This window comes from Ambystoma mexicanum, chromosome 3p (genome assembly GCF_040938575.1).
Source record: "Ambystoma mexicanum isolate Mex_15411 chromosome 3p, UKY_AmexF1_1, whole genome shotgun sequence".
NCBI classification, from domain to species: domain Eukaryota; kingdom Metazoa; phylum Chordata; class Amphibia; order Caudata; family Ambystomatidae; genus Ambystoma; species Ambystoma mexicanum.
Window position 1 is genome coordinate 876,412,963 of NC_090925.1, and position 26,539 is coordinate 876,439,501.

Genomic DNA, 26,539 nt, shown 5'->3' on the forward strand with positions numbered 1-26,539 from the left:
ATACATTTACTGATTTATACAGCCTCTGGATTTAGAGTGAGCATAAAAAGACCGACATCGATCACATTGTAGTTCTCTGGAAGCCTGACCCTATGAAGAATTTAATTTCGGTCTCAGGATTAAGGGATGGCTGTGCACATGGTCAGTCCACAATGTGCAGACATCCTAAGGCAAGGTTTATAGGATTTTGCATTTTTGGAATGCTCATCTTGTGGCAATAAAAGCAATGCCTCAATTGTGATCAAGAAGGAAATAACGACTTACAGGGGTGCAGGAGTAAATCTTGAGCGCAGCTCAAAAGGTGAAAAGCGGTGTACGACGGTCTTCTAAATACTAAAAGATCACTACTTGCCGCTCCAATGGAGGCTCACTAAAAATTATTTTCTACCAGGTCAAGAATGAATTGGTTCACAAAAGATGTGCAATGCCTCCTGAGCCATTTATTCCACAAACAAGCTGTACACAAAACGATTATGTTCATTTAATGTCCTGTGATAAGGGGCCCAGTTCACCCCTGAGCAGGTGTTGGTGATAGAAGTCTAGAAAAGAAAATAGTAAAACGTCCATTTAAAGTTTACATTATAATCAGCAACCCGTCCCAAAGCATCTCCCTGCCATTGGGTCTCATTTGATGGCGGGCAGCCATCCTTGGTAGACAGTCCAATGGGGAGGTTGGAGAACAGTTGGCGGGAAATATGGAATTGTTGTTACATTTCACCCATCATAACAGCTAAAATAATAATCCGAGGTAGATGGTCACATAAATGGCAGGCTAGTCCCCTTCCCGCTAAATGGAAGGGTCTGAACAGTCCCTCAAACATGAATCAGAGGTACAAGAAGAGGCAGGCATAGAGGTGAAGCGGCAGGCGGCAGTCCATACAAAAATGCTCATTTTTGTTTTTCCTTTTCCCATTGTTGTGGAGTCAGCGTTTTCTGCTCAAAAGCGTGAATGTCCTTCATCTCCTCTGAAAGGCAGCTGTTCACCAACCTGGGCATGGGAGGGAGAAGGGGAAATAGAAATAAATCTAAGTGGTTAGGGTGGAGGGGCATATAAAATACAAATAATTATTGCAATGTATCACTCCTAGCAGATTGTTTAAATTAGTTAAATGGTAGATAACTATGTAATCAATAAAACAATGTAAAATAGCACAGCTAGACTGGACACCAGCAGCTCATTCCGATCGTAGCCATCTAAAGTAGAATGATAGAGAGCTGTACACAGCTAGACTGAGGAAAGCCAAACCAACCAGCAACGGTGTGCCTAGCTTTGAGAATCTTCTACACCAATGGACGGTGGAAGGGATGGAATAAAATCTGGGCTCAACACTATATCTTTGGTGTTGCCAATTGCATTAGGGTTAGGGTGGCGTGGTGGAGCAGAGAAATTACAGCTATATATCTTTTTGAAGGGAGTTGGTTGTCAATCTGCTTTATTGATATACATGTATCATTTATCTTCACATATTTGTTTCTTTTCATTGATGTATCTTTGGGAGAGTGTTTTTGTTTCTCATGTAACAGCTAAGAGCTATTTACAATAAAATGAACTTCGTGACTAAGGCTTTCCGCACCTGAACATGCTCACTTTATACTGACCAAAGTATGCAGCAGCATTAATCTCCACTGGTAAGTGGATAGGTACTGCGGGGACCACCATTAGAGGGCTCACGTGTGCCTATGCAGAGCTTCTCCAGCTCCTCTCCTTGCCTGTGCACCCTGGTATAGCCTTGCATCCAGACTCATTTTAACCCATCAGCCCCAACACAATCGATCCAATCCCACCACTTGTACCTAAAGTAGGGGACTGGGGTGGCATGGATACATTGCCTAGCTCTACAGGCTCTCACATCACACCTTTCACAGCAGCGGTTTCTCAATTTCCCCAATTTATGCTATCCAGTGAAACGTGACCTGCATGCCTGTAGCACATAGTACAAATTGGCAATCAGACCCTGTATGTAGACCATTGCAGCAATCTGCATGTCCGGGCCCCTAGCCCACAGCAGCACACACCAGCCCACATGTACCTAAAGGGTATTTGATACTCCAGGCCCTTTCCCCTCAGCCCATCCTCTGCAGTGCCCATCATCCACATGCATCTCTTCTGTAGAATAGGGTCCGGCACCACCTATCTCATTCTCCCGTAAACCATGTGGGACTCCTTAGGTAACTGTTCAGCACCTCAGCCAGTTGCACCCCTAGATGCAAATTCTGCCCCAACATTTTCCCCAGGCCCACCTGTGTCTCTGTAGGAGAGGCTTGCCTTCGAACTTGGACGATACCACCAAGACTTTAAAACTGGTCGCGCATCGGTTAGCAGATGTGTCATCCACCTCCTGCAAAAGAGAAAGCACAAGTACTGTTAGCCAATCCTGCACCCCAGAATATCTGCCAGTTTTTACCTTCCATCTTCACCTCAGGTATTCCTCACCTCTGCCCCAATTCCATGTCCCTTCCCAAGGTTCTGTCTTACCTTAGTACCTCACGTGAAGGTCCAACAGCCTCAGTTTATGATTTAGCCTGTCTGAAAAATCTATCTAGTCAGAGCAAATGTCTCTTCTCCGACAGTAAACATTAGGCTCCAGAGTACAAGAATACAAGTCTTGTAGATGTTTGATATACTACTTTTCAGAGAGGACCGAGTGCAATCTACACTTCACCTGTAGCAAAGTGTATCTCACTCCATGAAGAAGTCCATGTGGATGTGGACGGGTGAGCAGCAAAGGCCCATTGCCAGATACTAGTTTCACCGAAAGCTGTTTTTTTTTTTAACGAGGGAGTCACCTCCTTCACATCTATTTCCCCAAGCTCCCCCCCAGTTCTAAAATGAGGTTTGGATTGGTGAGATCATAGGTAGGACAGTGAGAGCTATTAAGCAGACTGTACACTTGGCAGATCACAGTCGCCATAGTTTAACATTTTATTTTTTACGAGTCCATGACTAACTAGGCACAAACTCTTGTTGTGCACTTGGGGCTGATCACAGACGTGTTGATACTTACTTCCATCCCACTCGTCTCCAAGCCCATGGCTCTTTCTCCTCGTTGAATTATAGATTCATCCGTGTGGAGGGCACTCATAGACTTAGATCACTTTTTACCTGGCTAAAGGATGCAAGATTCCCCACTACTTGTCTTTGTCCAAACTTGGGACTGGTCGTTCCAGGAGGTGAAGATTTAAGGCACATCTAGGAAATCCTGGAAGGTACTAAGCCACAAAAATCTTTATCGAAATTAATAAGGGCTCCATGGATAGTAAGGTTACTTTTTGGGAACACTACAAAAACAGCTATTAGGGGGAGAGCCATGACGATTCTGGGGAGGAGACCGAGATAGACATGGGGCTTTTGGGCAGGAGGATGCAAAGGTAATTAACTTGAACCAGACTTCATGCACGATGAGGAGATTTGTGAAGTAAAGGAGGGCTCTAAGCAAACTTAAGTCACTTATTTTGTACGATACTAGACATTTGAGGGATGAGGAAGGTTGGAGTGATTTTGATGCAGATGAAGGGGGCGGGGGCTGCTAGAGGAACACCGCTCCCGCAAGTACTTTGGGCCACTCCACTAGTAACAGAGGAAGTAGGATGGGAGGGAAGACTACGGAACAGGCTAGGGAGGATAACATTATCAAAAAGGAAAGCAGTGAAGGTAAATTATGAAAAAGTGAGATTGAAATTACAAATGCCCCTCGTTCATAAAGGAGCGGGAGGGCCCAATTATGTACCCTGGGCACTAATGGATATAAACAATCTCTTCAAGGCTCTCCCACCACTTTCTGGGGGCACGGGGAAATGTATCTATGCGTTTGAAAAGAATACAGCAGGGGTCCCGTTAGCAACTGAAGATATTAAGAGTCTCTCAGTAACTGCAGTAGGTGATCAAGCAGACTCAGTGTGGGTGAAGGGTTCCCGGGAGTCTCCCTGGGGAATGACGCGCATGATGGCACATCCTTTAGCAATGTGCGAGCACAAATATGGAATGCACTGTGAAGAACCTTCCGAGATATAATACAATGCACTATGGGGGGGACATGGAAGATGCTGCGCAGTTCATTCTTCGCGTGCAGGAGATGTGGCGGGCAGAGCCGGGCGCGTCTTGGGACCAATCCACCTCCCTATTGTACTTCTTTATCAAAAGAGGCCTCCCGAAGGAGGTACAGAAGGCTCTTGATGAAATAGCTGGGATAGAAGCCAAGGGCTGGCCAGAAAAACAAAGCATCATAGTACACCATTGCAGGAGGATCAAAGAGGGGAATAAGAAACTGCACAGAGGAGGTTAGCTGAGGAGGCGAAGTTGGTACAGAGCAAGTTAGTGAAGGTCGCGGCAGTGGCTGCAACACCGCACCAGACCAGCAAGGAGAAGAAAGGGAGGCGTCTGTAGCGATACAAGCGAGAATGGACGCAGCCTGAGCAGACAATGGACAGGAACAGTGGGGTGGAGAGGAACGGTACATGGGACCCCAGTGGCAAGGAAGACCCGCCAGAGGAAGAGGTGGTACAGTGGACAGCGGTGAGGAGGAGGAGGATATGGCGGACAAGGGCCAAGGTGCTCCGGGGCAGTGTTGGTCATGTGGAAAGTTGGGTCACTTTGCAAGGGAGTGCCGGAGTATGCCCATGGGGAATTACCACAATAATCTGAGATACAAAAATGAACACCAGTACGGACACCCGCACCTGGTTAGCCCTTATGGCCTACCCATAGGAAATAATGAAAGTGACGGACAGCCCCGACCAGGGTAGATCACGTTCAGACACCCCCCACATTGCATGCAAAACCGTCCATCTCAGCAAACTCAAGTGGCGCGCACAGACACATGCACATTGATTCACCACTTGTGTTAATGGTGCACTGTCTGTTTCAGGGAACGTTTGTGCTCAGTGATAACCTCTTCACCTGCCCAGGCACAGACACCCACCCCAACTAGGAAAGCCACAGAGAACACTTGCGTGCCCCGTACTATCAACTACCTTACGACCAGATGAGGAACCACTGGTGGGGGTGGAGATAGGAAACAAGTACTTCATCTTTATGGTGGACTCGGGCGGAAAAAATCATGTTTGCATGAAAGCAATTTTCTGCTATCTGGCAAAAATCTCGAGACGCAAGGATTCTCTGGGGCGGTGGTCACGGTTCAATACACAGAAGATTTGGATGACAGAATAGGGGGTAAAACAGTATGAGCAAGCCCATTATACCATGAGGAGTCCCCCCATCAATGATTTGGGTCGGGATTTGTTGAGCAAGCTGAACATGAGAATTGCATTTACTGAGAGAGGAATAGTGTGTTCCACCCCGGGGATGTGTACCCTTCAAGCAATGCTATCGATACAGACACTAACAAATGAGACATCAGTGCGAGGAATACCCACAAACTCTGACATGTTTGTGTATAAGATACAAGTATTGGCTCGAGCAGTACCCAAAGTTGACACGAAAAGAGTGTAAAGTACCTTTTGATTTCTTTTCGCCCTGTGGCCACACCTGAGATAATGCCTGGGACAGTAATTTCACTCAATTTACAGGAAGTGCAAATATCAGCTAAACGCATTGTAGCAATAGGCATAGATACACACGGGTGCGAGTGGAGGACTGTATTGATCCAAGCATTCCATTGAGAGAGTTAACAGTTGAAGATCTGTACTGACAATGAAGGGAGATCATATTGGAGATTTGTATGCCTTGTGAGGATATGATCCAGAAAAAGGGAGTTGGCAAACCCCCTCATGGCCGCTGTCAGTGCACCACCATCTTTTTGTGACGCAGACATACAACATGTGCTGCAATATTTGAGGACCACGAACCCCAATGATGTAGGGTTACTCAGAGAAGAAGTGACCCCAGTGAAAATAAAATTGAAGCCAGGTGCTGTCCTCTCAAGAGTAAAGCAGTACCCCTTGTCCAGAGAAGCAGAGGAAGGAATACAAAATACTATACATGCATTACTAAAGCAGGGTATCATTGTCCACTCCAACTCCCCATGTAACACAGCAATTTATTCTATTAAAAAGGCAACAAGAGGGGTGTGGCGTTTGATCCAGGATCTCCGCCAACTTAATGATTTAGTGCAAAAGGAGTTCCCGCTTGCCCCCAATTCGGCATCCATCCTGTGCAGCATCCCAAAAGAGGCAACCCACTTTACAGTAGTGGACTTGAAAACATGCCTTTTTCTCAGTGCCCCTCGATCCTGATTCGCAATACCTCAAAGCCTTCACAAAAGGGGGGGGGGGGGAGGCGATACGAACACCGCAGATTGCCGCAGGGATACTGTGAAAGCCCAAGCATATTCAATAGAAAACTACATGACGACCATGGTAACATTGAAGTACAGAGCACCATAATACAATACGTGGACAATCTCCTAGTATGTAGTGAAGGAGAAGAGAGATGCAGGAAAGATTCTATCACTTTGTTGACATTATTGGCCCACCAGGGATACAAAGTAGACAAAAGTAAGTTGCAGTACAGTTCAGCAGAAGTGCTCTACTTAGGTCAGCTCATTTCAAAGGATGGCAAAAGGATAATACCAGACAGAGCAGCAGCAGTGCGTGCCACGGGTACGCTGCATACTATAAAAGACATGCAAAAATTCCTTGGCATCTGTAACTATTGCCGTGCTTGGATTTTGGACTATGTGGCGTAGACAAACACTTCCCCGAGTGACCTGACCCGACACCCTCCAGCTCCCATGAGCCCTTTTCGCTACAGATCCTAAACAAGACGCTGATGGAAATGACAGTCGTCTGTGTTACTGCGCCCGTCTACTTCGTGATGTCTGTCACTGTGCGCAAGTTTGGTATTATACACTTGGAAAATATGCACCCGTAACCAGTTTTAGAAGACCGCAGTCACCACAACCCTTCCTAGGAGCAGGAGCTCCTCCAAGCAGGACCGATCCCTGCAGGAGCAGTGGACCTTCACAGGAAGTCCCCCAGAGCACCCGACGAAATACGGTAAGCACTGCTTGTCCAGCGCCACTTCTCCCAAAAATCGCCTTTTTAACCCACGAATCTGCACACAAAGATAGGTTTTCTTTGTGGTGGTTTTCAGGCTATCTGCGGCAACTTGCGCCAGAAAACGCTATTCTAGTGCCATCACCTCCATTAAGGCACACGAGGCACTGAAATCTTCAAAGATGGCCGACAGTTTTGGAGCTGCAGCCTCCCCTGCCTAAACCAGGCCCACATCAGCCTCTCGCACCAGCCGATTGGCTACCCGATCTGCCTTATCCTCCATGGGACGCCGGCAGGCGAAGCCGGCCCACTCAGTCCAAGGCCCAGGAACACAAGGCCATCGACTGTTCCGAGCCTGTTCTAGCCGTGTCTGCGGTCTGCCAGTCCCCCTGGCTCACACACGATGGATCCAAGGTAACTTTTACTACTGATCCCAATCAGCGCACCTCCCTGGATACCCAGCATTGCCGCTCTGCGCCCACAAGTTCTCCACGCTGCTCACATACTTTTTCTACCATCTAACGATGCTCATACCGTCCTGTCACTTACAGTGACGATCGCTGCTTTTTACTATTTTATTAAGTCTTCCATCTCAGGCCATGCCTGCCCCAGCAGCACGATACGCCTCTCCCTCGTAGCCACACACCTGAATACGAGCCCTGTTCCCACGCCAATCACCATCCCTAACGTAACTCGCCCAGGTGCCTCGCCGCATCGCTCACGTTTTTCCAACACTGCCACCCCACGCCCCATTGCCATACCAGCCAACCCAGCTAAATCACTGCCGTCAGGCGCCACTCCTCTCCCCCTCACATTGTGGCCCTCAACACTATTACGACCTCCATAACATATCCCATCTCTGCGTGGAGACTCTCAGTGCAGAAAGCACGTCCATGGGATACCCCACTGGAATCCCGTACTAGCAGAAAAGACCTCAATTGGCCCCTATAATACTGTCTTACTCGCATATTACTGCCATCCATCTTAGACTACAAAGACATAGTTTACATTATCCGAAATTGCCTTGCTAACGTGCTCTGCCAACCTGCACAGTACTATATGCTTAGATCAGACAGCACTATAGGCACCCCTATACATGCCACCACACTCCGCCAAATCATACCTAGATGCATGTACCTACTCACTCTAAGGCCTGTCTGCCACCACTAATGACTGCCAATCGTGCCTAATTCCTGAAAGCCTGCCACTGTTAACCAACGCTGTTTTTTGCATTATTGTGGTTATTCGAATCTAGGTTACTTAATTCTTCGAAGTCTGCCATTGCCAACTACTACTGTTTTTTGCATTATTGTGGATATTCGATTCTAGGAAGTCTGCCATTGCCAACTACTACTGTTTTTTGCATTATTGTGGATATTCAAATCAAGGTTACTTAATTCTTGGAAGTCTGCCACTGTTCTTGCCATATCGCAGAATTTCTAATCTAGGGTGTACTACCTGTTGCTAACCAATGCGCCCCACCACGACTGCCACCAGTAGCCTGCCCACTGCTGTACTACAATTTAATGTGCTTTAGCTGTCTACCTGATTCTGATCCTAGGTAAGGCAAACCCTAACAACTCAGGAACCAGCTGATATTAAACACATGCCCACTGTTCGCACCTCCTCCCACTAAAATGTACCTACCAGGTATATACTCAGCACTGCTGAGAGTCATCTTCCACCTCATCCACGCAACTAGTCTTCTCAGCCCCCCCTGACCAGTATGGTTACCACCCTGCCACCCACCATGTACCTCTATACCGTGCAACCTCTCTGCCAGAAACTCCAAACTATGTGCCAGACTCCCCAAAATATACGAGCCCAGAGCTAGGGATTCCACCCACACCAAACCATCTAATTGGCCCCAGCCTTACATCCGGACCATCCCGTCCAACAAAGGCACCAACCTGCCCAAGCCTACCCAAACTAAGACTACTACCAAACATAAGTCTCGATCATCAACCTCTACACCTACCACGAGCAAACATACCGCTACTCACATAAGAGGGGGCTTTAATAAATGCGAGATCTTTAGTAGCCCACGCGACAGACATAGCAGGCCTCATCCTAATGGAAGAACTAGACTTCTTAGCCATCTCGGAGACCTGGCTTCATGCAGCAGCTGGCCCAGCCCTTGCGCTAGCCATCCCTGAGAACTTCTCCATCCTCTGAGCAGATAGAATTGATTGTAGAGGCGGTGGCCTCGCTATAATCGCCAAAACCCACCTCAACCTTAAACCTGACAATACCGATCACTACTCATCTTGTGAACTGCTCACAGTCAAACTCCCCACCACCAACTCCCAAAACATCACCATCCACCTACTGTACAGACCCCCAAGACCTCTAGGCTCCTTTGAGGAAGACCTTCACTCCATCCTCTCTAACAACTTAAAAAATACCTCTCAATGCCTCCTCCTAGGAGACTTTAACCTTGGCCACAATGACCCTAAAGACGCCCAAGCATCAGCCATCAATCACTCACTATCAGAACTAGGCTTCACCCAAAGAGTGTCCACCCCCACTCATAACAAAGGGAGAACTCTTGTTTCAATAGCAGACCACAACTGCACGATCTCCATCACTGCCATCACCCCGCAACCTTGGTCTGACCACCCCACCCCCTCCTCTCCTCACTCGTAGCGGCCAGCCCCATCGCTAACATCTCCCTAGCCTCAGCCATCCCGACTAGAAGCAAGAAAAACATAACTGCGGAAAAACTCATCCCTCTCATTCTACCTACACTGAACCAACTCCCTGCTAACTCCAACTCCCACCATCTGGTTGAAAGTTACAACAACAGCATGCGCCTAGCCCTAGATGCCATCGCACCATTAAAGCTGAGAAAACCCAAGCCAATAAAACACCTGAATACTTGGTTCACGGCCCAACTAAAATCCCTCAGACTAGAGAAACGTAAAAAGGAACAAATTTGGAGACAAAATCCCACTGACAGCAACAAGCTGATCCTCAACAAAATAGTCTCTACCTACAAAAAAAAAAATCCTCCTCGCCAAACAAGAATCCTACAATCTGAGAATACTGCATGCCAAATCCAGCACTAAAGAATTGTTCACCATCCTTAAAGAGCTGGAAACTCCCATCCCGTTCCCAGACACCTGCAAGAAAGACAAACAATGGTGCACCAGCATCCAAAATGCCCTTTCCAATAAAGTTGCAAGCCTCCAAGTCAAAATTAACAACAAGAAAGAGACCCTATCCAAGGCCAAACCTAACACCCCCACACGCACCTTCCCTCAACACCCTTCCCCCAAGCCCCCCACTCGCTTCAGTTTCTCCAAAGTCTCCATGCTAGAAGTGGAAAAAAATCATACTCGGCCTCAAACCCTCCAACTGCTAAGGTGACCTATGCCCACCTCAAATCATCAAAGACGCAGCTAGAGACCCATCTCCATTTATCACCAAACTCATCAACGCCTCCTTCTCTTCTGGTACCATCCCCAACAACCTCAAAGAATCCTGGGTCCTCCCCCTACTAAAAAAAACCACACTCGACCCAGCCATACCCACTAACTACAGACCCATCACCACCTTCCCCTTCCTACTAAAAATCCTTGACAAGACAGCCTACCTTCAAATTCAGAAATTCCTTGAACAAAACCACCTTCTAGGAGTCCGGCAATCAGGATTTAGACCCCTACACGGCACAGAAACCGCACTCATCGACCTCAAGGCCCAAATTGACACTCTGAGATAATGGGAAAACTGCCTTATTGCTCCTCTTAGACCTCTCGGCAGTCTTTGATCTTGTTGATCACAAAATCCTATGCAGCCACTTAGGCTCGGCGGCCCACTTTTCCCAAGAAGCTATAGGCTGGATCACATCATTCCTAAGCAACAGTTCCATGCGTGTCTTCTCCACCACGGCCTCCGCTGACCCCATTCCCATCACATGCGGGGTCCCTCAGGGGTCTTGCGTCTCCCCCACACTGTACAACGTGTTCACTAAGCCCCTGTTTGATGATCTCGACGGTTTGGGTATCACCTACACTAACTATGCTGATGATACCCAAATCCTCATCCCGTTGAGGAGAGATTATAACACGGATTTGGCCTTGGTGAACAAGGTGTACATCATCCAGGCATGGATGGCCTCCCATAGTCTATGCCTGAACGATGACAAGACCGAACTCATCATCCTGGGTTCAGCCACGAACCTAAAACAAACTGGACCTCAACTACTCCAGCTTCACCATTGACGGCAACCCTATAAAAGGTAGCTAAGGAAGTAAAAACCCTTGGCATCTATCTCGATTCCACCCTCTCCTTCCATAAACAGGTCAGCTCCATGGCATCCACTACAGCCTACACATGCAAACTTATACGCTCTGCCAAACCCTTCCTCTCCACCCAAAATTGCATTACTCTAGCCAGAGCTCTCATACTATCTAAACTGGACTATTGTAACTCCCTCTATGTAGGCGCCAACAAACAGATCACCAATAAAATCCAGATCCTACAGAACAATGCCCTTAGAGCAGCGCTTAGCTTCCCTAAAAGAGAACACATCTCGAATACTAGGAGAACCCACAACTGGCTCACTACCTCGGACAAAATTCTGCTTAAGGTAGCCTCCCTCACCCACAAATGCCTTAACAACGCAGCTCCCCGTTATCTCTCAGACAGAATAACCAGATACACGCCCAACAGACACACCAGAAATAGTAACGCTAACCTGCTCGCTGTTCCCAGATTCAAGCGCACGAAAATGGGCGGCAACAGCTTCCAGGTAAAAGCAGCCCAACACTGGAACACACTACCCCCCTCCGTCAGAGCACCTCAAACCTACCACCAATTTAGGCGTAACTACCTGCAGTGGCTTAAGAACAAAGACCAATAATGACAGCCAATAATGACACCCCACAACTACCACACACTTGATCAACTTGTAACTATGTTGCAATGTCACTTTGTATCCTTGTAACTGTTTCTACATCTACTCACTATGTATAATAATGTAAATAATGTACAGTATTGTAACTAAGTTGAGAATATTCTTGTATTGCTTGCGCCCTCATACCTTCTGGTCCGGTGCGCCATATAAATAAACAAAGTTAGCTCCGCCAATGCCAGGCTGTAGTTGGCCAACAGCCCCCATGCAAAGATGCAAATGCTGTTGGGATGTTTGGGACTGCTTATTGGTATTGATATTTTATTTCTGTCGCGCTCATACAAAACTGTTTCAGAGCACAAGGCAAGGGACGGGAACAGGGGAGAACAAAATAACTATCTTACTAAGTTAATCCCAGTGACATTCAGCATGTGCAAGTGCATGGGAGAGGGGGAGGGGAAAAGTGCAAGGAAGGGGGGAGAAGTGGGAAAGTGCAGAGAAAAAGGTGAACAGAATAAATAATAAGAAAACAAATAATAAAAGCAACAAAAGCGGTAGTGCAGCCAGCAAGTGGCAAGTGCTGAGTTTAAGGCGGCAACCGGGTAGGTCAGATACGTGCAGGAAGAAAGAAGGGGCGGGGACTGTATGGATACAGATACAGACCCCAGTGCAAGGGGTGGCCCGGAAACTGTGGGAGGGTGGCAAGGTGAGCAGGAACCTGGGCCCAGAGAACAGAGGGTGGCCAGGTGCACGGTGCCAAGAGACCAGACCAGCAGGGGAGGGGGGGGCCCAAGGCAGAAGCAAAGAGGAAGGTCTTGAGGTGCTTCCGGAGCCAGAGATGGTTCTCCTCAAGTTTTAGAGTGGCAGGGAGGCTGTTCCAGAGGGAGGCCCCAGCCGAAGACAGATCTACCCCCAGCTTGTTTCTTTGAAAAACGACTGACCCCGAGGGAGTTGGAGGTAGAGGAGCGAAGAGCTCAAGAGTGGAGATATTTTCAGAGTGATAGCTGAAGGTATTGTGGACCTAGGCCCCAGAAAGCTTTGTGAACAATGCAGAGGGTTTTGAATGTAATCCTTGCATCCACTGTGAGCCAATGGAGAGATTTCAGAGCTGGAAAGATACAATCCCAGGGCTTGCAGTCCTGATTAGTTGCAGAGAGTAGAGGCAGGTAGATTTAGAAAGAGGCTGTTACAATAGTCCAGCCTAGAGAGAACCAGATCTTGGAAGACCATGAGCTTCTGGGGAAGGAGAAGAAAGGCAGAGTACCTCTGACGAGATGCAGTAGGACGTTTTATAGACATCAGATGTGAGCAGAGAAGGAAAGTGTGGAATCAAAGATGACCCTGAGGTTTTAGCCTTGCAGGTGGGGGTAGGAGGAGAGCCAAAAGGAGGCCGGCCAGAGAGTGAGGGGAAAGGATGAAGGTGTGCCAGTGAGGAGGATCTCCGTCTTGCTGGCATTCAGACAGACAAAGATCACTGGCGGAACACCAATCTTGAATGGCAGTAAGGCAATCAGAGATGGGAGAAGAGGTGGCCGAAAATTAGTTAAGTGTGAGTAGAAAATGGCAATGCAGTGGGCGAGAGTTGCCAGCTATTGGTTAAAAAGCCAGAGCGAGAGGTCAGACCCCTGGGGAACACCACAAGTAGAGAGGGAGATAGATGATAGGAAAGACCTCAGTATAACGTGGGGTTCTTCATTCCTCCAATTTGGAGCGGGATAGGGGAATGGAAGTTGTGGGACAGTTAGGAAACATTTTCTTGACATGTGTGGATAGCAAGCGACGCCACTAGGTCGTGGCTTTGCCGATAATCCCAATATCGAATACGATGGAATTCAGCATCTATGACAAACCAATCTATTGGGAACTGAACCGATACATTTCATGAGTTGGAATGTACAGGGGTTGGGAATCCGACGAAAACGCGGACTTCAATTTTATGCTGAGCGACACAAAGCACGTATCCTGTTCCCGTAGGAAACCCATGCATTGGCCATGGGCAGTGAGATTCGCAAAAAGCTGGGGCCCACAACGCTATTACAATTCATACCCAACTCAATGCAGAGGTGTTATGACCCTCATCCATAAATCCATATACTACACACATAAAAGCACACTGAAACCCACTGGGGCGATATGTGCTGCTACGTGTTATGTTATCTAGTCTTATAGAGCGCACATACGCCCTAAGGCATCTTGGCGCTAAGCAGAGGCAGGTGGACTGGAACAAGCATGTCAGAGAAGGGATCATCAGAAAAGAAGGGTCTTGAGGGCCCGCCGGAAAGCCAAATGGTTAGTGGTCGCACGCAGTGCCCAGGGCAGTTTGTTCCATGCAATAGCAGCTGCCACAGAAAAAGCGCGGCCACCAGTCCTAATTCGTCTAACACAGGGGACTGATAGAAGTAGGGCAGCCTGAGACCGAAGAGGGCGAGCGGGGACATAAACGACACATTTCTCTTGGAGATATTCGGCACCCAGCTTATAAAAAGCACAATATACCAGACACACAGATTTGAACAATACTCGCTTTTCAATCCGAAACCAGTGCAGTTGTTTCAGGAGCGGTGACATGCAAGTGCGAGCCGGCGGGCGCAGGACTGCTCTGGCCGCGGCATTCTGGAGCATTTGAATGCAGTTTATTGCGAAGTACAGTGAATTACAATAACCCGCCATACTAAAACCAGCGCTGCTACCACCGGGGCATGAAAAGGACCAGGAATAAAAAGGGAGACCCTTCCGCAGGGTGCCCAATTTAAAGTGGCCAGATTTGCAGACAGCGCCCACCTGCTCATACATAGCCAAAGAGGAAGAAAATGTTACCCCCAGATTTCTTACTACAAGGGTTGGAGAAGGGAAAGGGCCAAACGGAGCAGGCCAAAAATCAGGAGTCCAATAAGTGAGAGGACTAGTCGTTCCAAACACAAGGACCTCTGTTTTGCTGCCATTGAGTTTTAAAGAATTATTGGCCATCCACACGCCCAGGTCCTGTAGGCATCTCCTGAGCCGGGCTGCAGTCTCAGAGCGAGATAGATCTAGGCGAACCACGATCTGCGTATCATCCACAAAGGAATAAAAGCGGAAGCCGTGAGACACGTGCCGTACTCTTAGACCAGGAAATAATTCTGTTAAATGTGTACGGGCCCAATATCGGCAATGCTGAATTTTAATATATTTCCTGGCACTTTACCCACTAATACCCGTCCTTTGAGGTGGAGATTTCAAAACTATAATTGACTTGGACCTTGACAGGTCAGGTTCCAAGAACCGGCAGCTGAACAAAGCTGCCCTGACAATACGTAGAGGCCTGGGTGAAATAGAGATGACGAACACCTGGCGGCTGCCTAACCCCTCGGCGCATCAATACACCTACTCTTCTACAGTACATGATTCCATTCCCGAATAGACATATCGATATCGGACGCACTTGTAAGTGGTCTTAATGAAACAGACATACTCCCTAGAATATTCTCAGACCACTCCCAGATTACACTGACAACCATTGGTGAAACGCTGAAAACAAGAAGGGACAGAAGCCACAATCATTGCTGGATCCAGTATTTGCCACTGAAATGGAGAAGCGAATCGACAATACTTTGTGATAAATACTGACTCCATTGACAGACAAGCAACCCTTTGGCAACCCTTTGGCAAGCCTTCAAGGCGTACATACGCGGCATTGCTCTAGCAACAGAATCAGAAATACGCAAAATAATACGAAGGGATATACCCACTAGTGAAACACAGCTACGCCAACTAGAACAGCATATGCGATTGTGCCCGGAAAAGCCACCATGGGAGATATAAAAACTGAACTCGACAAGTTCAAACTGAAATTCCTAGATACCCAAACCTAGCGAGAAAATATGGCGAGGGCGAGCGCCCTGGCAGGTGACTAGCTAGGATAGTATAACAGGCAAAAGGCAAGCACCATATTCCGTTCGTACAAGATACGACAGTAATCGGTACATACCACAGCAGAGGTGAGCTGGGTATTTCGAACATTTTACTCTGCGCAATACACCAACTAAGACACAGCAACCGTCCTAGACAAAGACATTTCTAGATGTACCCACTATCGGTACCATCTGACGAGGTGAAAAAGCCTTGGCTGCCCCATCAGCCCTGAAGAAATATCCTGAGTCATCGAAGCACTCCCATCCAGCAAAGCCCCTGGCCCCGGCGGCCTTATGATGGAGTTCTTCAAACACTTCAAAGCACGTCTTATCCTCAAACTAACTGTTCTTTGGGAAGAATCCTGTACCTCGGCACACTCCCCCCACCCCCAAACCCCTACGAGAAGCAGTGATTACCGTTTTCCTTAAACCTGATAAAACTCCAGAATGCTAAAGTGCTGGCACTACGATTAGCCCCCTACATGGAGCATATCATTCACCCAGACCAATCTGTTTTTGTCCCTGGCCGATCCACAGCGCTCAATCTGAGATGGCTTTTTGTTATTTTGGCACCGATTGACCCAAAAGGCGCAAGCTGTGGCTGCAGCTCTGGACATACATAAAGCTTTTGACTCCGTATCCTGGTAATTTATCTGGGGAGTGCTAAGGAAATGAAACTGGGTCTGGATTCATATCATGGGTACAACTGCTATACACACTACCAGGGTAAATGTAAATGGAGTTCTCTCGGACCCTATTGAAATATGGAGCGGAACGCGGCAGGGATGCCTACTGTCGCCCCCTTCTCTTCGCCATAGTGATGAAACTCTTTGCAGCTGATGTGCAAAAAGGGATCTGATTAACAGGTGAACTGGAAATGATTTCACTATACGCAGACGATGCATTATTATTCATACACGACCCAGAAAAACACCTCACATCAATCAAGCAAGATGTCCTCGCCTTTGCAACCCTATCTAGGTTACACGTTAACAGCGCCAAATCCGAACTTTTTCCACTCACTGATGTGACTACCGCCCCACCCTACATAGGCTACGTCTGGTCTCCACTAGAAATTAAATATTTAGGGGTCATTGTGACAACACAAATCCCCCCCTCTATACCCGCAATTATGGAGTACACCTAAACCAGCTAACGACTAAGATGCAAACCTTGGGCGAAACTATCACTTCCAATAGTGGGCCGAGTGCCACTCCTCAAAATGATCACCCTCCCCAACTACTATATTATTTTTAAACAGACCATTGTGTCCAGGTGCAATATTCTTTGATGCACTAAAAACAGCGATGAATGGTTTCATGTGGCATGCTGGCGTGGTTTGGCTAAAATGGGATACCTTGACAAAACCTGATGCACACAGCGGTCTGTCCGCCCCAGACTTGAAAAATACTGAGTTGCTGTACAGGTATACTATGCAGCCTACTGGTTCTATGAAAACTCAAGACACCCACACTTGAAAATAGAACACCACGCAGCTGGCACGCACAATATCCGCTCATTGATATTACCACGAAAGTGGAAAGATCCCCAAGTTAACGACTCAGTGGCCACGACCGAGTTAGCCTGGGCCAAGATATGGAGGATGGTAAATAACCCCGATCCATACCATCGGGACCTGCCGTTGTGGAACGTCTTCCCGCCATTCCCTAAAATAATCCAAACAGCAATGCGACAGTGGGCCATCGATGGGTACATGAATGCAGCGCTGACTGCAATACGCCAGACTCAGTCAAGAAGCTAGGCACCATTATGAGGCACCTTGACACGGGGCCTGTGGCCATTCTATATGATCTGTTGCAGGAACGAGGCAGAAAACCTGTGGTGAAGCTTCGGGAGGCCTGGGCAAGAGATCTAGAAACAAACATCACTGACGACATCTGGGAATCAATGTGTTTACGAACCCATGCAGTATCCTTCAACTACAGATTTCGACTAATACCATTTAAAGTATTTCAAAGATTTCACTACATCCTGGCTAGACTGCACCTCTTCTTACGCACTCGCTCTGCCCGCGGTCCCAGATGCCATACTGGTGGGGAGGGCTACCATGACATGCTTTGGAGCTGCCCAAGACTGGAACAGGGTTTGTGATGTCATGACGGAAATGCTTGGTTGCACATTCGAACCCACTCCACTAAGCTGCTTTTTCCACCAATTCCAACACAGCTTTTTTGACAAACTAGCTAGTTGTTGAATGCTATTAGCAATCCTGTGTGTGTGACTATTATGGCTACGTCCCACCTGCCCAATCGTGGCACAGTGGCGTTCGCGTCAGATGTGGAGGACTGCTGGTCCTCACTACAACCCGTTAACTGCAAACCCATTGAGATATGGCCCCCATTCCGCAGCTACCTGCTATCGGCACAAATATATGAAAGTGATAGCGAGAACTCAGCACCCGAGTAACAATCCCCCTCTAAATGCAATACCCCTGATGTGTACGTCGCTGCCCAATACTGACTATTTCTCAACCACTGAAGAACAAAAGTATCAATTAAGATGCACTGTATTCAATTCTGTCGATGCTCCTTCTTTTACTTATGTTGTAATGTCAAGCACTTATTATATGTCTAAAGAAAATTACAAAAGGCCTAAAACCACAGAGCCTGAGAAGAAGAGAGCAGATTCAGGCAGCACAGAGCACGAAGCCGGCTGACCTCCAAAGTCAGAGATACACCGACACATTTCAATCTCCAGACAGAGAGACCAGCTGCAGAGAAACTGAATAAATCCTCATAAATGCAAGCTGACGAGCTCCATGTTGTGGTCCCCAAGCACGTAGTAAAGTCAAACAAGACAAAAGACAATGGACAGTCACCCGTGGTGGGAAAGCAGGACCGTTCCCAGCAAGTCAGACGCAGACGGCAAGTGTTGCAACGTAAGGAGCACATTCTCATAGGCAAAAGGTGGTAAACCCAAGTTACAACGCAGACAATCGTTCACATCACCTTGAAGAGGTGCACAGAGGGCTGAGAACCTAATCGCGTGTCAGCCCTGGGGAGATCAATTCTAACCAATTACAGCTTAGAAAGCCAGGGGTGGATGCCAAAGGGTACGAACCAATGGTAAGTCAATTACTCTGCAACAATGTAATAGATAGTTCTTGGGGACGGGACAGGCCAGCCACCTGACATGCGAGGCCAGTAGAATAACCCCTACAGTAACAGTACTCTTGATCCCCGAAAAACCTATCAGAGGATTGGTTAAGGGCCCAGGTGATGACGCCAGAATTGTATAAAATTGTACTGCACGCCATGGAGAGCTGAGATGTACTGGAGATTTCTCATTGTTTTGTATTGATGCCAGTTCGTTTTATTTAAAACTTGCTGTTGACCGAGTCCTGCGTCTATTCTGGGGAAGGGTGTAGGGGTCCTTGAGAGTCAGGCGGACCCCCAGACCTCTGGTATCCCACAGGAAAGATCTCCCCCAACAGGGCATAGGGCAGTTTCATTTGGTGCAGTTTTGTGCAGATAGCCATCACACAATTAATATAGTTTAAGTGTCCGGAGGAATGAATTTAGTGTAACATAGGCAAATAACTTGATATAGGGGAGGCAGCTGTGTGGTGGATAGATTATAATAGAAATAGGTTTTCTGATAAAAAAAAAAAATACACATTTATTGCATTCCACTATAAAGTGCAAACCTGTTTCTAATGGCAGCTACAACTTAGTTTGCCTTTCTTACATGTTGGCGGGGCATGAGGTGGAGCCCTGGGCAGAGTCTTGTGTGGCTATGGGCGGGGCATACAACTCAGGGTTTTTGTTGCTCAAACGTAGGCAGGTATGCAGGGCATAGTAAAATACACATAACATGCAGCCGTTCACACACACTTGCAAGAAAACAGCGTAGAGTTGCTGATGGCACATTGGTCGATTGCCAGACTGTTTAACTGCCACTGAGTCCGCCCCATGCTTGCTTCCGAGGTAAGTTTAAGCTTTATAAACGAAAACATATTTGTATTTTGTATTTATTGTTTAATAGCGCCTTAATCCAAGGCGCTTTACAGTTAACAAGAACACATAAAACATGGAAGGAACGGGTGGAGAGCATACCGGCCTACATTCCAAAATGAAAAACCCTGAGATCTAAATCGACGGAAACCACGCCCACACCATGATTTGTGAGAGGGGATTAGAAGTCGTCATTGGATAGGGATATTGGGGTTATGCACAGCGGTCATTCAGAGGCAGCACTGCACTCCCAGGGCCTCATTTTGCCGCGTTCAGCTTCTTTGCAGCCAGGCAGTTAACTTGGATTTTCTGGAAATCTACTCTGTGCAGATTCCGAAATGGGAAAGCGCTTTTATTATGATCAGCGTAGTCCTGATGTAAATGCTCATGTACACTGCACGAGCGTGTACACGTTACACACAAAACGTGCCAAATAACATTGCCAAATCGTACCGGTCTACATCTCCAGCTCTCCTTACCCCAATAATCTATAAAACGCTTAAGTTTATGACAGTAGATCATTCAGCCAGGCTTCCAGTCCATGCCCTCACACATCACCTACTGCTCGCCTCAATAAATGCTTTCTTACACGGATATAAAACACTGTGCTTCCCTTAGAAGATCGCTAGATGGCAGCAGAGATAGTGGAAAGTAATCGCTTATTGTTCTTCCGTATGACGAGTCCAATTGAGGACGGCCGGAGAAGAGCGTGGAAATCCGGAGGTAAGGCAGGGTGTTATGGGTGCTAAAACTGCAAAGCGAACTCCTCAGCAGGACCTCAATTACATGAGCAAAGAACTCCTACCGCCTTTCTGCTCCCCCATTCCTGAGAACATGCCATGAGTGTCCCAGTTTTCCCATACCACGTGCTCCGCATCCAGTTCCCGTGTCAATTTCTCCTTCAGGCTCTCTGCGCTTAGACTTACAATCGCCGCCATTTTACTGCAGCAAAAAAGATTGAGCGTCACACCGTTTGTCATGTGACCTGGGTACTGCGGGCACTCGTCGTAGGATCACGTGGGTGCACGGAGAAGAGCGTAAAACCCCGGAGCTTTAGGCAGGTATGGAGCGGGGTCCAGTGCTTTGGTGGTGAAGGTATAAGGCGCTGTACATGGTGCATTGAAAAGAACGAAAGGGAGAGCTAGAAGCGCGTGCTGCCCGATATTGGCGGCATAGCTTAGGCGTGGGTTGGACTGTACTCTGCAAGGAATAATGAAAAAAACATGTCACGAGGCCAGCGAGGGTGGCAGAATGCACGTCAGGAGGGGGCGATAGTGGCAAGGCTGTTGGGACAGGGGTGGCGAGTTATGTGGCAAGAAGCGGTCTTACGCGCCACGCGGCGCGGACAAGTCCTGCAGTAATAACGGGGAAAACCCAATACGGCTGTGTTGGCAATGGCATGTATGTTCACCCTTACTAGTGCCCCGGCGGGGGCCTTGGCACCAGGGCACTACGGTTCCATTCAATAATGCAGTGCATTCTGGGAGCTGCATTCCAGTGTGCATACTTGCCAACATTCTGTGCCCAAAAAGATGTAGGATTTTTCAAGTTTCAAAAATAATACTTTGCATAAAAATTACATCACAGGAAAATACAAAAAATACATTGCTGGCACCACTGGAGCATTCCAAAATTCACAACCCATCAAACAGCACAACATGGAAGGATGTTGAAATGTTTAATTCTGAATGGTAAGTTAACACCGAATTCAGTTATCTCACTTAACAGAAGGTAACCACAGAGCTGGTAGGCAAAGTTTGCCACTGCTCTGTAGCAGCAGCCGGGCAGTACATGTTTATTCCTGCAGTGCACGATTAATGACATGGAGACTGATACCCTCCTCAGTCTGATATGCAGATGCTGTGTGATGGTGGTACGCTCTGCCACTTGCCTTCATTTGTGGTTCACCTAAGGCCTGTCCCGGCCAGAGTGCACACGTAAAAAAAACAACAACTTTGCTCCAGCATAATACAAAGCGCAGTTTCCAGAGCAACAGTTAATAGTTTTATTCCTGTTCAAACCCAGCTCCCAGACATGCGAAGAATGTGACATTTGGGCTTATACGTTTGACACAATCTTCCGTTCTGCTCGAATGGCACAGCGCCTTCAGACTGAAGCACAGGCACTTTGTAGCTGGACGCTCATGCGCCCTGTGCAGAGCTGGTGAAAGTGGGGGCGGATATCGGGTTCCCAGGTCCTGTTGCTGCTTCTCAGACAAAGCCCTGCATAAGATATTCAGTCGTGGGGAGTGCTGGGACTGCTGCGGGACCGCCAGCAGAGATGTGACCAGACGCCATGAAGGTTCAACATCATCTACTTTATTAGCGCGCGGCGCGTGGACACATTACCCCTGGCCACCTGACCGGGTTCACGCATCGCTGCGTCCCAACATGGTGACGGTGCGCAATGCTACATCTTCCCCCGACCTATTAACCATCGTCCAACCACGTTTCCTCAATCCATCATCGAGGTCTTGGACCGATGCAGCAGGGTCTTCCATGTCTGGGCGACTTGATGTTTTCATCTGGGTTTTTCCCGATGCTGCTGTGCTCTTCTCTTTCCGGTTCATCTTTGTCAGCCGATTATCCTGACCCCCCTCGAATCTCTTCTTCACTTCATTGTTCATTTACTCGAATTGTGTCGTCTCCGGCCTTTCTGAAGAATTAACTGTTCCTTGTTATTGCCCATCCTTCCCTTTCTGTCATGACCATGGATCCTTTAATGTGGGAGACTGTCATGGGCTGTGGATCAAACGGTGGCATGTCCTTGTGAACTTGTACTTGTGCTGCTGCTGCTAACTCTGCAATTCGGGCCCTTCTTCTGTCTGCATAGTCTTTTATTTTTTATTTTACTCGGTCATCTCTTCCTTAATTCTGCCGTTGTTTCACTTTCTTCCACTTCCAGCTCCTGTTGGGGGACTTTCGACCTCACGGGATGTCCAAACATGAGTTCTGCCGGGCATTTCCTTGTTGAGTCGTGCAGTGTTTTGCGGTAATCCCTTAGGAGTTGGCAGAGAGCTTGTTCAATAGGCATGTGTGGTGGTGTGCGATGCGTATGGCCCTTTTGATCTTGGCCATGAAGCGTTCCACTACTCCATTCGCCTGTGGCCAGAGGGGTGTGACCTTCCGGTGTTGGAAGCCTAAGTAGTTTGCGAAATCTCGGAAGTCTCTGCTGGTGAACGGTGGGCCATTGTCCGATTTGACCACTTTCGGTACTCCAAATGCTGTAAATATTCAATCTAGCGCTAGTAACAGTGCTGTGGCTGCGGTGAAAGATACTTCTGTGCTGGGTAGCGTGAGTGTTCATCCAGTACTACCAGCACGTAGTCCCCTGTCCTCAGAGGCACGAAGAAATCTATTGCCACTTCCTCCCATACTCCTTTTTGGAGGCCAGACATGTGTAGCGGTTCCAGGAATGCTGTACTTTGTAGGCTAAGGCAGATGTGACAGGACTTTAGCGTTTTCTCAATTAGTTTGTCCATTCCCGGGAACCATGCTTTGCTTTGCAGCATGTGTTTAGTGGACACAATTCCACGAAGACCTACATGTGCTATCTCTATGATCCTTTGGTGGTGGTGGTATGATTATACTGTCTCCTTTCAGTAGCAGGGATGATGGCGATATGGATAGCTCATACTTTAACTTCGCGAGTGTCTTGAATAAATGTTCATCTATTGCCTGATTCGCCTGAATTGCCTCTCCTGCCGACCTCCATCTTCCATTTCCAATGCAAGACGCCACCAGCGCAAGTGTTGCATCTTCGGTGGTGTGTCTTGCAAGCTCTGCCATGGGGAAAGCAGGTGGAATCGCCTGGTGGATTATATAGTTTATGTATCCATCCGCCCTACCCCTTGATGTTGTGCATTCGGCGAGTGGATGTCGAGAGAATGTCTGCCCGGTTCTTTTCCTTTCCAGGTTTGTGGAGTATGGTGTATTCATATTCCTGGAGACGTAGTCTCCATCTCGTTATTCTAGGTGGCATTTGGGCCGTTGGTTTTCTGTAGATCGTGATGAGGGCCTGGTGGTTTGTGATTATCGTGAAGGGCTTGCCATACAAGAACACTTGGAAGTGCTCAAAGGCCCACACAATTGCCAGGGCCTCTTTCAGCCTGCGAGTATCTCTGCTCTGCTTCTGTGAGACTCCTGCTGGCATACGAGATGATTTTTCTCTGGCCGTGTTCACTCCCAGAATGTTGTGCTAGGATTTCTCCCAGTCCTACTGGGCTGGCATCTACTGTGAGTTCAGTTTGTAGGTTGGGATCAAACTAGGACATGCACTCAGCTGCGGCCATGTCTCTTCTTATTGTATCGAAACTTTCCTGTTGCTCCTGACCCCATTCGAATTTCCTGTCTTGTTTAGTGAGTGCTCATAGGGATGCGCTGGTGGTGGCAAAATCCGGGCGGTATCTGGTGCAATAGCTCGCCAGACCCAGGAAGGATCCTACTTGTGCCATGTTTACAGGTCAGGGAGCTTCCATTAGTGCCCGTATCTTGTCTGGGTCGGGTTGAATTCCCTTTTGAGAGAAAATGTGACCAAAAATGTAAGGGTGCTTTTGTTAAACTTCAGATTTTTTCCTTGTTTAGGGTGAGGTTAATGTCGTTCAGTGCTGCGCACCTTTTCATCAGCATAGCATCATGTGTTTCCCAAGAGTGTCCAAATATTAAAATGTCATCACTATAGTTGATGCAATGTGATATGTGACGAATGATTTAGCATATTTCCTCTTGAAAATGTTGGCCACTGATGAGATCCCGAAACTCGGGCGTTTATATTGAAAGAGCCCTAGGTGCGTGGTGAAGGTTGTTATGTAGTGCAACTACTCACTGAGGGCGATTTGGTGATATCCCTTGTTCAAATCTAGGCGGGAAAACACTGTGGCTCAGTTGATAAGGTGCATCATGTCTGTGATGCGAGGCGATTGGTGGTGCTCTCGAAGGATTGCTTGATTCTGTGCCCTCACGTCAACGCACAACCTAAATTGACCGTCCGCACTTTTCTTTGGCACTGGGACGATGGTTGAGACCCATGGCGTGGGCCCTGTTGCGTGCTCTATGATTTCTCCTTCCATTAGTGTCAGTAACTCTTTCAACTTGATGCTGAATGTTGAACAGGATCCCTCTGAAATGTTGCGCAATGGGCTTCACTGCTGGGTCAATGTGTACTTTTATTTTGCATCCTCTGAGCTTCTCCATTTCCTTGAAGAGGCGTGGAAAATTCACAGCCACTTTGGCCGCCCGGGACATATATTTTCCTGCCATTATCTGGTACAAAATGTGGATTAGGCCCATTTGAACAGCCGATTTGAAGCTTAAGACACACGCACTTGCGGCCTCTATTGCCAGGACATGCACTGTTATGTGATCTTGCTTTGTGGTGGCACAACGTTTTGAATGCGCCCAGACATGGAAGGGGTTTCTTGGCCCCATATGCGTAGATTTCTACTTGTGCCTTGCATAGTCTTGGTCTGCACTCGAGTTTCAGGTATTCTGACTATGGCATGGCATTGATTGTGGCTCCAGAGTCCACTAGGAATTCAAATTCCTGTTTTTGCATGGTCCATGTTATTGTGGGGCTTTGCTCTGATGCGGTCGGATTTCCCAAAGCATACAGATGTCCGTTTTTGCATCTGTCCATGCTGGTGTGATTCTGACTCGCTGGTGGATGGCGTGGCTGTGTACAGTCTGTGTATCCTTCACCTTTTTCGATGTCCCTCTGGAGACTGCAAGTGTTTCCCTCTGGTGTGACATCTCTCCTTATGGTGAATTGAAGTCGAGGTGAGTGTTCACTACGTTTAATAGTTAATAGATTTTGCAAACATTTTTTTGATAAGTATGCAAACCCGCAAAAAAAAAGTGACTCCTGTAAAGTAGCACTAAAATAGACTAACGTTCCAAGACCTTGGCTGTGAAGCCAGCGGTGCGGGCAGCACTCCCTTATCCACTGTAATGTGGTTTCTCTTGTCATATAATCAATATATTTCGAGAGTACAAAAATATAGTATATTTCATCTGTTTTTACTATGTTTTTATTCATAGTGTTCTCAAATTATAAAGTCTCTATTTATGCAGGTGCCATAGAGAAGGCCAATGCATTTCGGAATAATTTCCTTCATCGGGGCCTTATTCTTCTGGTTTCAATAAACATAACACAAATTTGTAATCACCAAAATAACAATTTTTGAAATTACCATATTCCATGAATTAGTGTTGCGAGAGTACCATAATAGCCATGTTGATTCCACATAAACATTCCATTCCAGAATTCAAACATTTACAGTGACCATTGTGGTCATATCCCATTAATCGACATTTAAAGAGTGAATTCATCACCATAAATCCAAAACAATCAGTCCCATAATACATCAATACCATCAATCAATAATATTAACAGCATACATCACGATTGTAGTAAGAAGAAAATGGTAAATGTGCATACGGGTCGGCATAATTAGTTGTAGTGATGGGATGGCGAAGTAAGCAAGAAAAAATAAAGGAAATAGCAAAAAATTCGAAAGAAATATACACGGGAGGGTAAATCTTATGTAGCACTTATCACTTGGGTCTGTCATGCAAAAGTATCAAAAAATGCAGGTGCAGCATGGACTGACCTCTATAGTGGCGTAGCTTCTGCTAGTGTAGCGTGAGTGTAATAATATTCTCGGTGCTGCTTGATGCCTCAAATGGCATACAACGCAATCTCGCGATGAGGATCTGGAATTATTAGAAAAGCGGGGAATGGTCACAAAATGTGAGCAAAATAAAAGAGACTACTATGTTCAGACCTACTCTTGATCTTACCTGGTGACTCGCAGTGTAACGCCGTGAAGTCGCGAGGACGCACTGCACTGCGAGTATCAATGTTGCTAT

General features: G+C 47.2%; 2 protein-coding genes across 11 annotated transcripts in view; one reads left to right on the top strand and one right to left on the bottom strand.

The window, feature by feature from the left end:
* Positions 1 to 420: 420 nt before the first annotated feature.
* Positions 421 to 20,682, bottom strand: LOC138581048 (bolA-like protein 2). Its single transcript, XM_069652086.1, has 3 exons — positions 20,537 to 20,682; positions 2,242 to 2,339; positions 421 to 988 (listed from the first exon to the last, which is right to left on the bottom strand). Exons 1-3 carry the CDS (start codon positions 20,651 to 20,653, stop codon positions 889 to 891), a joined length of 315 nt encoding a protein of 104 aa, XP_069508187.1. The 5' UTR covers positions 20,654 to 20,682; the 3' UTR covers positions 421 to 888.
* Positions 19,623 to 26,539, top strand: part of LOC138581047 (structure-specific endonuclease subunit slx1-like) — a 353,913-nt gene continuing 346,996 nt past the window's right edge. For 2 of the 10 annotated variants that reach the window (XM_069652074.1, XM_069652075.1), the window contains exon 1: positions 20,287 to 20,396. In XM_069652074.1, coding sequence (XP_069508175.1) covers positions 20,303 to 20,396 — 94 coding nt within the window. In that variant the 5' untranslated portion in view covers positions 20,287 to 20,302. Of the gene's footprint in view, positions 19,647 to 20,286; positions 20,397 to 20,660; positions 20,769 to 26,539 lie in introns of those variants that run through there. The other 8 variants (XM_069652076.1, XM_069652083.1, XM_069652079.1 and 5 more) reach the window with 6 other exon arrangements.